The 17,280-nt window shown below is 42.2% G+C and overlaps 1 protein-coding gene across 6 annotated transcripts in view; it reads left to right on the top strand.

Annotated features, from left to right (window-relative positions):
- The window catches only part of DYM (dymeclin), a 210,659-nt gene that overhangs the window by 174,883 nt on the left and 18,496 nt on the right, over window positions 1-17,280 (top strand). For all 6 annotated transcript variants that reach the window (XM_079330337.1, XM_079330336.1, XM_079330339.1 and 3 more), the window contains one exon: window positions 2,239-2,352. In XM_079330337.1, coding sequence (XP_079186463.1) covers window positions 2,239-2,352 — 114 coding nt within the window. The remainder of the gene's footprint in view (window positions 1-2,238; window positions 2,353-17,280) is intronic.

Below are 17,280 nucleotides of genomic sequence, written 5' to 3'. Positions count from 1 at the left end.
AACATAAGTCTTTTAAAAACATGTTAAGATTGAAGGGTTTGACTTCCCAAAATAGGAAACGTCAGAATTCAGGGAGTATCTGTGAGCCTCATTCAGTTTTTTTACATGTTTGCATTATGATAGTATTTTATCCTTTTGGTTAAAAGTTAAATATTGAGTTTTGCTTTTGTTGTGGTTTAGCAGAACTTGAGCTAACAAGGCAGTGCCACTGGGATGGATTCTCTGCAGGAGCCTGCCCTTGGCCAGAATGGGTTTCACCAGTGATTACTGACAACAGAGGAGTGTTGAAATGCAGGAAGATGTTTTTTTTTCTTTCAAAGGCTGTGGGCAACTTGCTTGTTCCTCTGTGAGCTGTGTATCCTCCACAAGCAATTTGTCCCAAACTCTGTGCCAAAACCATGTCAGCCTTGCTCTGAGGTCCTCACGCTCTTTGCACAAGCTGTTTCTTGCTGTTTTACTCTGTTATGTCTGGTCCCTCCCTGCAGCTCCTTTGCTTATGAGCTCAGCACATCTTCCTCCTCCTGTTTTTTTTTCCTAAGGATCAGAGATCACAGTGCTCCTTATCTCTAAGAATGTAAAAGCCTACCTGTAGCATCCGCCAGAGGCAGTGAAATTCTCCCTTTCTGCTCAAGTATGGAGATAATCCTAGGGACAGCACAGAAGATTAAACCTGAATTTACTCTTGACTGATTTCCATACTTCTGTTGTTAGAAACAAAATAAAACAGGGACGAAACCCCAAAACAAATACTACAATCCCATGACAACCCCAAAATGCAACTTGCAGCAATTTTAGTCTGCCTGTCTCATTCACTTGGTGCAAGAGTTTCTAGGGATCCCAGCAAATCTTCCAGCTCAAAACAAGGGCTGGGCTTTCTGTGGGGGAAGTCACAAACAGGAACAACAAATTTGAATCTCACAGTAATCAAGCCATCAGCTGTCTTTGTTTTATGAACAGCAGCTGAGCTGGGAGGCATAATTAGGGTAATGGTTTCTGGCTCCAGCTGTGTCTCACTACAGAACAAAGAGAGCTCAGCAGAGATTTTGTAGTATAATACACTTTTCCCCCCTTCTTCTTGGGAGAATTATTGAAGATTACTCGATGGACTGGGACTGTGATTCAGATACAAGTGAACATCAGTATTTTTCCACAGAGTGTATGAAAAGCTCACAGGATTTTGCAGAATCTGCCATCAACATCATGCTTGCCTCCAGCCCAGGAGTAGCCAGGTGCTCTGGTGTAGACAGGCTCTACCAAGTGCCTCTTGTGGTGCTTCCAGAGGGTTCTAAGTAGGTGTTGAAATTTTTCCCCAGACCCTTTTTGTGTTTTGTGTCCTGGATCCCCTGTGTGACTGAGGAGTTTTCCTGGGATAAGGGATGAGGTTTGCAAAGTGTGTTCTTTTTGGATGAAAGGAGCTATAGGAATGAAGGTTTTCTGATGTCCCACATGGATAACTGTCAGTGGGATGTCTGCTTCTGGTGTGACCTACTGTGCTTGGAGAGGGATGAAAGTTAAAGCCTGACCTAACTGAGTTCCAGCTAACAAGGACCAGCTGGGTCACAGAAAAGGAGGTTGGAAGGGAAATATGGGAAAAATCAACTTGGCTTCACCAGGGGGATGTCTGGAACATGAGAGGGAATTTGCAGGATTCCTTGGGCCTAGAATCCAGGATGTGGAAGGTATGTGTGGCACTTGGGGTGGATACTGGGTTGAGGAGCAGCTTTGTGGTGTGGGCTTCCTTCTCACTGTCCATTTGCTGCAGCTTTGAGTGCTACAAAACTCCCAGGAAATGTAGTCTCTTATATTGAGATGCTTTTCCTAAAGCCTTTTGTCCAGAAGTCAATGAAAGTGCAATGACTTTACTGCTTTACAATGAAAATAAATTTCTAGCTCAAATCATAGAAAGACTAGAAGAACTCAAAAGCCTGATAGGCAGAACTGACAGAAAGAAATATAAGCATATGTCGGTGCACAGCACTTGAAAATGTAAATTTATTAATTCAGCTGTGTGTGTTAAATTGTAAAATCATCTGTCTGTTAAAAATGTCTGCAGGAGGATGCTGAGAGTTGTGCTAATTGACATTAACAAAGCCTCCCTGGCTGTGACACAGGCAATAACGTGATTATTCTTTAAGAAGTGCAGATACAGCGGTGCCAAAAAAGAAGATGACAGCTTTGTGCATAAATCGACCCAAGGATCTCTTCTCTTTATTTATGTGCTGTGATGTTTCATTCCAGGTGATCAGCTTTTTCAGCTCCCGATTAGAGCAAGCTGGAGCTGAGCTGTCAGTGGAGCGAGTTCTGGAAATCATCAAGCAAGGAGCTGTTGCTTTGCCCAAAGACAGGCTAAGAGTAAGTGCTCAAGACCTCATCACTTAAAGTGTACCATTCCTATCAATTACACATACATGCCCTTTATATCTGTAACTTCAAAAATCATCTTTCCTCTCAGTAGTGACTGATAAGTGATTACACTGTCGATTGCCATGTGTGTATGTTTTCATTTAAATTCCTAATTTCTGCTAAGTTTCTGCTAAGTGTTTGGGTGAGTTTTTGTGATTAGTTATTAAATTGAAGCGTGTGGAGAAATTAAAATTTGGTGAAGCTAAGGTTTTCTTCATCATACCCTGAAGATACAGGCTATGGATATACACTCCATCTGTTGTTTAGTTATGCTGTTATCAAACATTGATAATTCTCTCTTTTGATTAATTTTTTTTTCTGTCTCTAGTGTTCTGCACCTCTGTCTGGGTCTATATTAAATGCTATAAAGATAAATTTTAGGGGCTTTAGTTAAGAATTATCCAACCTAGTGAAAATCAGTTCAGGACCTGTAAGTCTGGTCAACATGGTGATGAGCTTTCTGTATAATCCTGAGCAGTCCCCTCCATTCCTTTCTGAGAATCTTTCAAATCTCTTGAGGGATTTACCAATGACAGGCTAAAATCCATTAATGGCTGTGTGATGTTTAAATACTACAATAAAGAAATCTGTGCAAGTGGGTAAGTAAGCAAACGGGAGCTGTGTGTGTTTTTTAAACATGATGAATCTTGTTTCTCTGTAATGCCAAGTGTATTTTAAATACTATCTGTTTACTGCAGAACTATTTTTGTTGCTACTCTGTGATAAGAGAGTGAGAGCACCATTTCTTTTGTGGTAACTTTAGTAAAACATCCTCTGATAAGGCACACTGAGTCTGTGCGGCCACTGGCGACGGCTGGTAATTTATTTATATGCTGGTAATTTTAAAACACCCACTGGGAATTTTCTAGCTGGCTGCATATACTGATGACTTTCCTGCAGTTCCCTGCATCCCTGAGATGGCACATCTTCAGTCACTCAGACTGAATTCCTTCAGGAGAGGTTGGTCTGGAGTCCATGTCCTGAGCCACAGTGCAGGAATATCCTGAGTAATACCCCAGCAGTTGTTGTATCCAAATCCAGCCCTTCAGGTTGTCCTTTCTACATGGTGATGCTGTGAATACAGAGGAACACTGGAACTTGGGCTGTTTCTATGACAACTTGTGCTTAATGTGTAGATATTTAAAAGCTCTTATGTTGAGGCTACAGTTACTCCTTCTTGACAGAGAGCCATCACCAAATAAATTCACTGCTTAGAAAAAAATGAAGGTTTTTTCTCAGTTACTGAACATGCCACATTGGCTGATATGTCAGCCCACAATTTACAGAAACGCTGTTTCTGGAGTGAAATCCCATCAAGGTTTAATTTTCTGCACTAACAATATACAATATTCAAAATCATATATTTATATTGCCACTTAAAGCCATAAACCAACAGTTTCTGGTATGTGCCAAGCTTTGTAAGTCTTCACCATCAGTGAAGTACTTCCAGTTTTAAGGATGCTTAATGTTGCTTGGAGCACTTCCCTTTCCTCTGGAGCACTTGAATTTCAGGACAGACTTACAAAGGGGTTACAGCCAGCCTGGCACATCATTCTTCTATATTGACCACTTACCTCTACTGGGTCTTTTCTTTTTCTTGTCTTTTTTCTTTCTTTTTCCTTTTTCCTTTTGTCCTTTTTTCCTTTTTTCCTTCTTCTTAGCAGCAGTTCAGCAGTTTGGTCAGAGCAGGTTACTTTTCCATGTAGAAAAAGTGACATTGACATTGGGGTGGGGCATTTGTAGATATATAGATACATATGTATGCATTGTCATTCATCAATTTGTACATGCAAATAACATCCTTCCTTTACACAGATAGTGATGAGGGCCAGCACATGTTTCCCTCCTATAGAAGTGTTCTTGTGAGTTTTTGTGCCCTCTGTCCTTGTGCCTCTCTCCTGGGAGTCTCTCTGTTCCTCAGGTCTTCCCACTTCAGTCTGAGGTTTTCAGGGGAAGCTATTCTAAAGCTCGACAAACTCATATTAAGATCAGACTGAAGATACTGTTACACAATAGCTCTGGCAACTCTGAGGCATTTCAGCAGCTATATAAAGGAGAAAGCTTTAATCCTTATGTCTTTAATGACACTCTCTGGGCGAGTCTGGATGGGTGGGAGCAGCCCTACCCACGCTGGCTTTGATGGCACCTTTCAGGGAGCTGTGCAGAGCCACAAGGTCCCCCCTGAGCCTCCTTTTCTCCAGGCTGAGCCCCTTCCCAGCTCCCTCAGCCTCTCCTGGGGCTCCAGCCCCTTCCCCAGCTCCTCAATGTCTCTCTTGTCCTGAGGGGCCCAGAGCTGTCCCCAGGATCAGGGGCAGCTTGTGCTCAGCCAGTTTGGACAATGTCTGGAGGAATTCTGAATCTGTTGCATCTGTGTTGACACAACCTACACATAATTCCAATGTGGAAAGCTGTGGAGTTCAATCCCAAGAATATATATGTCTACATTCAGGTATGCAGTTAATTACTAACTAATTTTCAAGCCACCCTTGCCTTTTGCCACAGCATACTGAAGTGCTGTAAAGTACAAGAGACCCTGCAGAGATATTATTCCTGCCTCCTAGAAATTACCATCTTCATCTGAAGCACTCTGGGGAAGGCAGTTGGAACACGGATATGATTTGGAAAATGAGGGCTGAGGCAGAGCTTTACTCACTCACTTCCCTGCAGCTCAGACAATGATGTTTTTTTCTTGTGTGTAAGTACCCAATATATGCATGGATGTTTTCAAGTGAATGTTTTCAAGTTGCTTATCTTGGCCTTTGTTGAGGAAGTGAGCATTCAAGAGGTGCTACACTATTCAGGTTCTGAATCTGTTGCTTAGCCCATAGTTCAAACATGAATCAACTTCAACTAAAAATAACAGCACTTAGAGCCACGATCCTCATCTGCATAATGGAGCTTATCAGTTTGGGAGCACACCCCGGTGCTCCTGCTCCCATCCACTCTGGGAAGTAACACGGGATGCAAAGTGAGCATGTGTGCTAGCAGTAGGTCATGGATAAATATATATATGTGTGTGTGTGTTAGGAAAGATATCCTGCATTTTCTTAGCAAATAATTATTGGGAAATGGGAGATCTAACTCAGATTTTCCTTCCAGTCCTGGAGCAGTCTGACTGGAGACAAACAATATAATTAACATTATTTTAAGCATATGCTTTTAGCTGTGTACTGTGGAAGGCCAAGTAAGTCCAAGCTGAGCAATTAGCCTTTTAGAAGACTTCTGCACAAACAGAGAGATAAAGGGCAGGTGCTGAAATCAAGAGCTGGTTATTTCTCCCTCAGTCTGTGGGAGGAGATAAATGAAGTTAATATGCCCAGGATGGAGGCAGAAGCCATGGCGTGGAGATAGAGCTGTCTCCTTCGCAGACGAGCAGCCCACAATCCAGGCTCCCTGCTACATTGCAGAAGCTTATTAAAGGCAATTTAGAGATCATAGTGATAGGTGAAAATTAGCCTCATTCTTTCTTTCTCTTTATTTTTTTTTTTTAAAGTTCTCAGGCTGCCTTCCTTCCCTTTGGTGAACTATCTGTACTTTCAGGATTAGGAGAGTGAGAGAAGCGGGACCGTGTCTGGAGCCTGGGACTTATCTCAGGATTTCAAGGGGAGTTAGCCAGCAGATAACAACTCTTCTGCAATAAGTGGGAAAACTTGTTTCAAATGCCAGCTAGTGACTGGAAACTGACATTTGGTTTCATGGAGTGATCACACTTGGGAGGCCATGTTTAATGCTTTATAAAAGAAAAGTTCCCATTACTTAAGCCAGATTTGTTTTTCATGAGCATTTTCTGATCTGCTCGTGTTTTTCCTCTACTCCTTTTCTCCCCATGCCAATGAGTATTTTGTCATCAGTGTGCACTCTGTCAGATGTTCTTTCTGTGCTATGCAGACATGCCATTATGCCATCAACTCTTGTGTTTTTGATATGGTACAAAATTTAATATTTATTGAAGTGCATTTGAGTTCGATGGGCATTAAAATTTCACAGAATTTGTAAAAGGAGCAGAGGTAAAAGCCTTCAGTCTCTTGACAACAAGTTTCGCTTTAGGTGTTAAAAGCACTTCTCATAGGTTTCCCCTTTTATTAACAATGTACTTCCAACTCCATCAACTTCCATTTATTTCACTGAAAAAAGCTGCTAATGACTGAGGCACCAGAGCACAGGGGAAGAGTAAATTGTCATTGTGGTGATGGCAGATACTGCCTGTGAGGTGGACCAAAGCAGCTTTATATCCCTGGCACATCACCCTGGAAAAGCAGCACTGGCAGTTCAGCTGCAAAAAATGTCATAAAAATAACATGGTTATTGACTGAGGTGGCAGTGAATTCAACAGGGGATGTCAAGCACAGGTGCTTTGGTAGAATCACAGAATCCTTTGGGTTGGAAAAGTCTTCCAAGACCACCAAGTGCCACCATTTCCCCAGCACTGCCCAGGTCACCACTAACCTATGTCACAGTTTTTAAATCCCTGCAGGTAGGGGGACACCAACACTGTCCTCAGCAACCAGGGATTGACAGGGCTTTATGTGAAGAAATTTTCCCTGATGTCCACCCTGAACCTCCCCTGGTCCAGCCCGAGGCTGTTCCCTCTCCCCTGTCCCTGTTCCCTGGGATAAGATCCCAAATCCCCCCGGCTGTCCCCTCCTGTCAGGAGCTGTGCAGAGCCACAAGGTCCCCCCTGAGCCTCCTTTTCTCCAGGCTGAGCCCCTTCCCAGCTCCCTCAGCCCCTTCCCAGCTCCCTCAGCTGTTTCCCATCAGACTTACACTCATGGCTAATCAGAAATCAGGAATGGCCATAAAAGAAAGTGTATGTGAAGTCCCCAAAATCAAAGGAGCCTAAATGTTGTCTTGCCTTGGATACTGAGCTCTCTTTGGAAGAATTTTCCTGCTTCTGAAGATGTTTCTCCCAGGGAGGAGGCATCATCTGTTGAGCAGTCAGTGGTGCATCACAACTACAGAAGGACAGGGCACAGGCAGCCTTGCAAAGGAAATCAGTATTTGTTACATATATAAGCACGCTGTTGATCCAAATTATCCATCCATTGCCCCATCTTCTATTAGAATTGCTCCTGATTACGATTTTGTTTTTCCCCCACAGTCCCGCTGTTCTTAGACCTGAGTGGTTATTTGGCCACAGCAAGTTGTTGGATTCAGGATCCAGACCAGTGGTCTTTAATAATCCAAATTAAACCTTGGGGCAGATCTGTAATTACTTTAAAAGCTGCGTAGAGCTTTCTTGTGCTTGTTTTGCTGCTGTTACACTTTTACTACTGTGGAGTTTTTGGTGGAATAGTGCACAAATTAATGGTGTGACAACATAAAGGGGTAGGGACAGAGGAGTTACAGAGACCAGCAGCTTCTTTACTGAGCTCCAGGGCCAGCACTAAGCAAGAGAGACAGAAAACTTCCTTAAAAAATAAATTAATCCAGTTCTTCCTGATATTTATCTTTTTTTTTTTTTTTTTTTTTTTCCTTCTGGCTCAAAGGTCAAAGTTCTTATTACAGTGGAAGCTGATTGTGTCTAATACATCCTTAGGTCTGACGCTAGGCAGGCGTCTACAACACAGACTTCCTTTTGCTGACCCTCAGCTGCTGTTAACCCTTACCCTGAAGAAGATCAGATTAGTGACAGAAGTGTAAGAAAGTTTTAAACAAAGTGCTTTTTGGGCCTTTCCAGAACACTGACCATATGCTAAGAATAAGAGTATTTATGGATTGTATGTTTCCTTCTGACAATTTATACCCTCAATTAAGATGTCAGACTTCCCTGCTTCCGTGAGCTGACCTGTAAGTGATGGACAATAACTCACATTTCTTTTGAAGGCATTTGTTTTAGAGGTCAGCTTCTCAGAGACCTCAAGTAGAGAAGAATATACTCTGCGTCCCTTGAGAAATATTATTTTGGGTAATCAAAATACCAGGGGGAAAAAAATGATCTTGAAAGTTTTGATGAGCTTTGTGGTCAGAAAATAACTTATCGTTGTGAAACTGTGAGCAGTCGAAGACATGTCTGCACTTAGCTGACTCTGGCTAATCTTACAGTGGGATTATAAACCTGTCTGTCTGTCTGAGCCAGGGCAAACCCTTATGCAGGTGCTTTTCTATTAATGTAAGCCTCTCCACTTAAATTGGTGAGAATGAGTTGAAACTAAACTGAATGACACCACTTTATAATAAGTATGTCCAAGCAGGAGTTTCTATCATTTAAATCTGTTTAATTAAATGGTGCAAACTTGTGTGTAGGCAAGATCTAAAGTATGTGAAAAATACTATGGAAAAATTGTGATTATTATAGTGCTTGAAGTTAGATACTTGCTGACATAATGCATTGTATGGGAACTTTTGGCTTTGTAGTTTGAAACTTTACAGGAAGAAAAGTAACGGCATCATCCCAGAAGGGAACAAAAGCTTTGGGGGTTTAGTTCAGAAATAAATACCACCCTTTGAAGCATTAATGTGATAATCCACAGAAATGTGACTTTAGTAGGAAGCAGAGTTCAGTATCTAGTTAGAATGCATAGCATGTTAACAAAAAAATTTGCTTGTGTGCCTGGTTGCTTTAACGCTGAAAAAGCCAATGGCCAAAGTAAATTCACTTTGCCACCTGTGGATTCAAAGTCATAGAATCACAGAGCAGTTTAGGTCAGAAAAGCCCTCTATAATAAGTTCTGCCAAGGAGGCCAAGGCTGCCACTAACTCATGTCCCAAAGTGCCACATCTACATGGCTTTTGAACACTTAAATGTTCAAAAGTCTTTGAAATGTGATGACTCCTAAAGTGGATTTTGGCAGTCTTTAGAGAGCCTTGTTTGTAGCCACATGTAATTGCAAGTACAGCTGATGAGTTGGATTCAATACTAACATCACTTCATTTTCAGAAGCATCCTTCAGGTAAAATGGATAGAATCAGTTAACTTAGAGACTTTAAGGAAAGATAAATAAATTCTACTGCAGTCCTTAGCAATGTAGTTTGACTTGAAACTTGCTGTTGACAGAGCTTCATATTGCTGAGCTCAAGGTGTTTGAAATGTTGGCATAGGCTGGCAGTGTTGATGAGTCATTTATCAAGTATATTTATTTATTTTTCAAAGTTTGCTTTGATACATTTATATGAAAAAAACAAACAAAAAAGCCTAACAAGAACTCTTCATACAGTTACCCATTCCTGTAAGTTTGTATGGATTTTGACTGTCACACACGTCAAGATTTGGGTTTCTTTGGTGTGGTGTGAGAAGAATCCCTTTGCATACAAGGTTAGAGCTGAGTGTTTTCTGGGCCTGAGCGTTGCCAGGCCAAGCAGCAGTGGTGTGCACACTCACAACCTCTCCCTGGCACTCCCAAAGAGAGTTCATTCACACTGTAACCAACACCGTATTTACATGTTACTCTTCAGCCCGTTTGAAAAGGGGATGTGCTTTCCACCTTTCCCCAGTTGTCTTAGGAGTGTGAAAATTATACAGTATCACATCCTTTAAATTATTTTTGTAGCATTATGGGGAAAGGGATGAAAAAAACCCCAAGAAACCACCACCCCTCAAATGTTTCCAGGAAACTAAATTTTTCAGATGTGAATGCTTCTGAGAACCCAAACAAGTTGGGTTTTCTTTTGCACAGCAGCTGTCAGTCAATTTTGGGATTAAAACCAGCTTTTTAACTTCAGTTTACTTCAGTGGTTATAAATTCTCTCATGGAGGCGGAGAAAAATAAACAGTAATTTTTGGCATTGTTGACTAGAACAAGGAAAAAACCCAGCTATTTTATTTTGCTTGTCTGCCTGGCACACAGTTAAAAACATATTAATGCTTTTCTGACACCTCCCTATTGAAGAGTAATATAAACACCACTGCAGCATCAACATAAGAAAAAAGGCATTAGCAAATTTTTGAATCTCTGATCTTTAAACTGTTTCTCATGTAATATCAGTTTCTTATTGTAAAGAACCCAAAAATCCCTTTGAACAGAAAATAGTAATCATGCTTTTAACCTAGACCACTTGTGTAAAGCTTTTCTTCACAGATGAAGAATAAACTGAGAACTTCAGTATTGTTTTCTTCCTAGTCACTGAAGCATTCATTTCCATGGGGAGAATCCTGCTTCCACTGGAAAGTTTTGGTGATGGCTCCAACGTTCTCAAGGTTTTCAGGCTGTATCTTTGGGCTTAGGAGATGGTGGCAGGCGTGATGCAAGGCAGGCTCCAAAGCTGTGTGTATCCCATGGTGGGGGAGTGTGTGGTTCACAGTGACTGGTATTAGTTTGGAGGAAAGAGGGATTGTGCTTCATGTTCCCCTGTCCTCTCCCTGATTTCCCCAGCAGCTGCTCTGTGGGGATGGCATTGATTGCATGGTAGCTCAGAAAGTGAAACTGGTGCCATGTCTCAGCCTGGTGAGGGTCTCATGTCGTGAGGGTGTGTTTCTGCCTGTGCTGTGAGTGAGCAGAGCAGAAAAACTGGTCTGTGAGCTCCTGACCTTCAGCCACCTCAGTTGGAGTGGATTGAGAGAAACAGCTCAAGGAGCAATGGGATGGAGGTACAGCTTTGGTAGCAGGTGCATAGTCAGCTCAAAGAAACTGGCAGTGACTTGGGTTACCCACATCAAATCCATCAGCTTTTGCTCACTTTCATCTTGAATAGTTTGCATTTTGTCACCCTTCATGGTCAATAACTTCTCTTACAGAGATTCAAATAAGGCACTGATGTCTGAATCCCTTCAATGTGCTTTGTCTGTTTGTTGTAAATTTAGGTTAGATATTGGGAAGTAATTCCTGGCTATGAGGGTGGTGTGGCCCTGGCACAAGGTTTTCCAGAGAAGCTGTGGCTGCCTGTTAAAGTGTCCAAGGCCAGCGTGGATGAGGCTTGGAGCAACCTGGAATAGTGGAAGGTGTCCCTGCCCATGGCAGGGGGTTGAAACGGGATGAGATTTAAGATCCTTGCAACTCAAACCATTCTGCAATTCTATAATAGAAATACCAACTCTTCAGTGCAGGTCTTTCCTTTTGTCAGCCAGCCTGTGGCACTCCATACCTGCAGTGTTGTCCTCCACTTTAATGCCATATCCTGAAGAGAGCAGGAAGATGTTTTCTTGCTGCAATGTTCCTTGCTCGTTATGCAATGCTGTGCACAGAGTCATGGCAGAATTTGGCAGATGCATAGCTGCAGCCCAGAAAGGATCAAGGATTCTTTAAAGGCAGCAGAGTTGTGAATATCAAAATGCTCCAAAGAATGGCAAATCTTTTTTGTATCTCTTTCAGGTATTTCCACCACTTTTCTCATTTGAGGTGTAAAGCATGCATTAATTAATGTGAGTTAAAGTCAGGGAAGGAGCGGCAGGAATGGGGAGTTTGTTTGGTCTACGTGTGGGTGTTATGTCTGAAACAGTGCTCTGGTGTTCCTCCAGGGCCACTTACCTTGTTTGCAAACCTGTGCAGATAGAGAATGTAGAGAACTGTCACTCTTTTATGCTGTTAGCTTGTATTTGTCATAGCTGTGAGCAGAAGGCACCCAAGATCCCAGCAAAGGCATGAGTAGTGATGCTGTGATAAAGGATGGACTCAACCAAGCCTGTGGCATTTTATTTGGGAGCAAGAAAGAATTTATCCTGGGTTTTCCAGAGAACTAGAACATGCAGTAAAAATGGATTGAGACACATTGAGAAAAAGTAGAAGGTTTCTTTAGCTTCCCCACCTTCCCATTTATTATTTTGTTTTTCAGTGATGGGATATTGTGCATCCTAGTAAACTCCAAACCCACAGTACTTTCTCCCTGTCATTGAGACATCTGGTTGTGCTGGGGGAGCTAATCAATCACAGACTCTGTTGCTATTATAAGCCTGCAAGCCACTTGAAAACTTACCCAGGATTTCAGTAATGAAGGGCCTGAAGTTATTATTTGAGCTTTTTCCTTTTTTTTCCTTTTAACTTCCCTTCAGGGGTCATCAGACTGGCAGTATTTTTTTTTTTTTTTTTTTTTACAAGCTCAGATTTTAGACTTTTGAAAGGTCAATTCTGTGTGTGTCAAGCTACTTGAATTTCCTGTAAAAATGTTGGAGTTATGAATTGATTTGTAATAATATGGAAGTGAATAATCATCCAGGTTAACTCTGTATGAAAAGTTGTCATTGAAATAGTTCAGAAAGGCTGGTCTTGGGTTGAAACATGTTTGTCATTTTGCTATTAGACCTGATACTTAGTGTTAACATTCAGTAAGACTATTAGTCACATATTTGAAGATAACTTTAAAAAAATTAATTTCTAGCTCAAAAGGAGGAACAGTTTACAACTTGAGAGTGACGTTCACCTCTTGAATCGACGCACCCTGTAGCTCCAGTATTAAACCCCTCCTTCACAGCCTCACTGATGCCAAAATCTAACCAATAATGAATGATTTATCTTCTGTATTTGGCTTTTTCCTGTTGGAAGGGTGGGGGCGAGATCCTCAACTCCAGCACACCGAGTCACTCCTAGCCCTTGGCCCCGAAACGCATAAACAGCGCGCACTGCTACACGTCCCATCCCAACGCCTGCATTACACAGCCACGTGTTCTCAGAGTTCCTAGAGCCTGATGTCAGGCTCTGTGCTGGTGCTGGGTGTGTTTTCTGATTTCCTGGGGGTCTCGTGTGTGGCTGTGGCTCAGCCGGGGCTCGCGGCGCGCTCTGGCAGCGCCGGGCAGGGCGGCGATAAGCAGAGAGACAGTCTGGCTCCTTCCAGGAGCCTCTCGGTCATGTCTGAGCGCTCGGCAGTTCCCAAAGCCTCTGGCTGACTTTCCCCTGTGGACCGTTCATTTATCAGGAAATGGAATTGGTTACAGGATTTCGCGCGCTGCCAAACCTCACTGACGAAACCGGCCCCGTTCCTGCCCCCAGAAATAGGAAGGATCTGTTAACTCTTTGTGCTCTTGTTTTTAGTGCTTTTGCTGAAAGTAAGCCAGGTTCCTTCCTACTTTTAAAGGTTTCTGGAAATTGCTGACACACTCTCACCTTTTATGAATATACTATAATGCTGGATAATTTTGCCAATTACTTTGCATCACAGTTACCACTGTCTTTATATGTATTATTTTAGGGCAATTGAATTATGCTAATGGGTGATTTGCCTGCTGAATTCAGTGTATTCTTGCTTCAAAAAATGTATTCTGAAATAGAGGAGTGAAAATTAAGATTTATTAAAAACATAAACAATGGTTTGTTGTTTAAGGGAGGCTTTAAAGCATAAGTTGCATGTATAGCTTATACATAACTTGTAGGAGCTTAACCAGAGTTGAAATATGTCTTTAATTATGTATATAGGATGACAACAAAAAAGTCAAATGCATTTCTTTCTATGTTCTGGTTTTGCATATAGTTACAAACCCAGCTGCATAATGGCAAGGTAAACACCACTCTTTTTAGATGATATTTAGAGGTCTTTGTCTTTCATTATGGATCAATTTAATAGCAAACTTTAAAAAACAAATGCATTTTTAGAAATGCAAATTCGTATTTTTTGGTGACTCACCAGACTCCAGGATGCTCTGAAGTTTGCAGGGCAGAGCTGGTTGTCAATTCAAAGAAGCATCTGGGCTGGAAAAGCCCTCTGAGACCATCAAGTGCAGCTGTTCTCCAGCTCTGCCAAGGCCACCACTGACCCCAAGTGCCACATCCAACAGTCTTAAACCCCTCCAGGAATGGGGACTCCACCACTCCACACCCTGGGCAGCTGTGCCGGGCTGGTCAACCCTCTAGTCAAGAAGTTTTTACTAATACTCAAGCTAAACATGACCAAATTCTCAATTGTCCAAGTTGCATTGAGAAACAAGGAGCCAGTTAGGTTTTATTAATTTATTTATATTGATCAGAGGTACTCCTGAGGATTTTTGTTTATCCAGTGGTCAACATCTGTCTCTTAAGACCCCCTAATTTCATCCCTAATCAGCTGAGCTCACTACCTTTGCAATACTCTCTGTGTCAGTGTCTGTGTGTTTCAGAGGGGGTGGAGAAGTGACCATTTGCAGGCTGGTGGGTGCAGGTGTCTGTTCCTGTAGCACTTGAATCATTTCAGTTTGTGCAACGATGTGTTGCACTGGGAGCATGTCTCTCATAAACACATCAGTCTGTTTCAATGCAATCAATAGCTGTAACCTCCCATGTATGAAATTTCTAGAGCCCAGAGGTAAAGCACAGTGCACATATGGTAATTATTATGTCTGGAAGTGGTTGCTGCATTAATTGATAGCAGTAGCAAGTAATGCAGCCTTGCTTAATTTCATTGCTTCTTATACAAAAATCCTGTAAACAGAATTTTTGCAGTCTAATACGGTTGAGTGTTTTTTCTCCTTTTTATTATGAGCAAATCACTGTGAAAGTATTTAGAGCTCTCTTAGCTCATTTAGCTTCATGGCAATTTGTGGTCCTTTGTTCCATAAACAAAAAGTGGCTGAAAACAGCTCATCCACAACCTGTGAAACCACGTGTAAGCCTCATCTGCTGCTCTCTGAGACATGGTTGGTGTTGCAGGATCTGCCTGAGGCTGGTGCCAGTGAGGGACCCTCCCCACAGCCTGCATCCTGCAGGCCTGAGCCACTGCAGGGGAGGATAAGTGGGTGATTTGGCCTCACTACTGTCATAACTGAGGCTCATAAAATTCAGATGTTTTCCAAGCCGTGTGTGCAGCTCAAGTTAACATAAAAATATTGCAAATTTAGCATTACTTGCTTTTTAAAAATTGTGGTTTAGTAGTGTAAATATAATTTTCTATTTTAAAGTAGCGTGTCATAAATACTCCTGAGGATCTCAGAATGTTGGTCCTTTTCACTGTGAACCTTGAAAGCCACAATGGCTAATGTGCATCCTTGGAGATCCCTCTGCAGTGAGGGGCTGATGATGATCAAGGCAATCAGAGCACCAATAACACTCAAATCCACTTGAATTGCATGTTGAAAAATGAGTGAATTTGTCATGATCCCAAAAAGACCTTTGCTGTCATCTAGGGAAGCTACAAATAGTTCAGAACCAATAGTTTGGGTTGAAAGGGGTTAAAACCCATCCAGTGCCACCCCTGCCATGGCAGGGACACCTTCCACTATCCCTGATTGCTCCAATCCCTGTCCAGCCTGACCCTGGGCACTGCCACAGCTGCTCTGGAAAATCTGAGCCAGAGCCTCACCTTTCTTCAGTGCTTGCTTAAAACTGTAATTTTCTTAAATACATACAAGATAAGGGACTGGCTGAAAATAGACAGTTTTGGAGTAATAGGTAGTAAAACTGAATCACATAAATGCAAATAAATGGTAGGGTTCTCAGAAGCACTGGTGAGAGTTTCACTGGCATCAGGGTTATGGTGACAGTTGTAGTTTTAAAATCAAGTATCTGTTTTTATTCTCTCCTTTACATCCTTCTTGTAGTTAGGTTGCAGTTATCTAGGAAAGATTTATCCTGTTTGTGCAGAAGGCTTGTTTATCTTATTGAAATCCAGGGAAGCAGATTTCATTCCAGGATGAAGGAAAGCATCAGAGATGGGTATTGCACAAGAATCCAAGGTAGCTTGGGAGGGTGGTGCTTGGGTGAGCAACTGGAGTACAGTGATTCTGCAGTTCAGGAATGAGGTGCATTGGCCAAGATGAGGATGAAGGGTGGGCTAGCACAGGACACTCCTATTCCCAAGCTGCTGTCTGCATGGAGACTAATATTTACATGGAGGCTTAATGTCTGTCCCCTCCACCCCTGAAGATTATTCCAGTTACCTTCTGGAAGCTGCGTTCTGGATCCAGTCACTTCATTCCCGAGTCATTGCTTTCTTTGCAAAGCTCTACAATTGCACTGGAATGAAATCACCTTATCCTGGAGTTGCCATAGCTGCTTCCAGAGAGCCATTCCATAATACTGTTATGCACGTCAGTCTCCTGCAGAAGTCTAGGCAGTGTTTTGGCTATCCCAAACCAGTTTAAAAAAAAAAAGTTTAAACAAAAACGTGCAGATAACAAGGTCCTCCCGACCCAGCCAGGACTACTGTGGAATAGGTAACAGTAACAAATGAATTGTACAAATGCAAATGTAGCAACATTAATACAGTAATATCTGCTGTGATTCTGAGACTTAATTCTTCAAACCACTGAAAATGGGAAGGGGAAAATAAACCTATTCTAGCAGCAGGTTGATCAGCAGTGCAGGAATTTGCTGTTTCTCTCCCATGGTTGTCTTCACCTTGGCATCACTTGAGTTCCCTTCACTGCTCTGCAGAGCTGCAGTCACTGCCCTGTACCCAGCTGAGCTGAATAATGCCTTGGCTGTGGCACTCTGTGGGCTGTAATTAACTGGCTCCCATTAAGGCAGCAGATGAAAATTCATGCAGTTACATGCAAAAGCTTTAGAAGATGAAACAGTGTATTGTAACAAGAGGTGTTAAAGGACGTTTTGTTTCTTTTTTTGCTCAAGACAAAGGTAAAAGTTCTAAACTTTAAGAAGGTAAATTTGGAGTAAGGTATAAGGAAGAAACTTTTTATGATGAGGGTAGTAAAATACTGGTACACCTTGCCCAGGGAGGTGAGGATACTCCATCCCTGAAAGTATCCAAGGCCAGGTTTGGATGGGGCTTGGAGCAGCCTGGGACAGTGGAAGGTGTCCCTGCCCATGGCAGGGGGTGGAACTGAATGAGCTTTGAAGGTCCCTCCCACACCATTGTGGGATTCTACTACTCTATGAAATAATTATGTAATTCTTTATGCTACCTGTAGAGAGCAGAAAAATATTTCTGTAAGGGACACAAGGGAAGTCTACTGCAAAGATCTCCTTCCCTGGATCAGAAGAATCTGGATGTGCTCTACTGGTGACACAGTCAGGATGGGAGGGACCCTTTCAGCATCTTCATCTCACATCCAGTGAAAGGGGCTCCAGCTGGTTCTCAACCATG

The sequence above is a fragment of the Erithacus rubecula genome (genome assembly GCF_903797595.1).
Source record: "Erithacus rubecula genome assembly, chromosome: Z".
NCBI classification, from domain to species: Eukaryota; Metazoa; Chordata; class Aves; order Passeriformes; family Muscicapidae; genus Erithacus; species Erithacus rubecula.
This window is presented reverse-complemented; position numbering and strand designations above follow the sequence as displayed.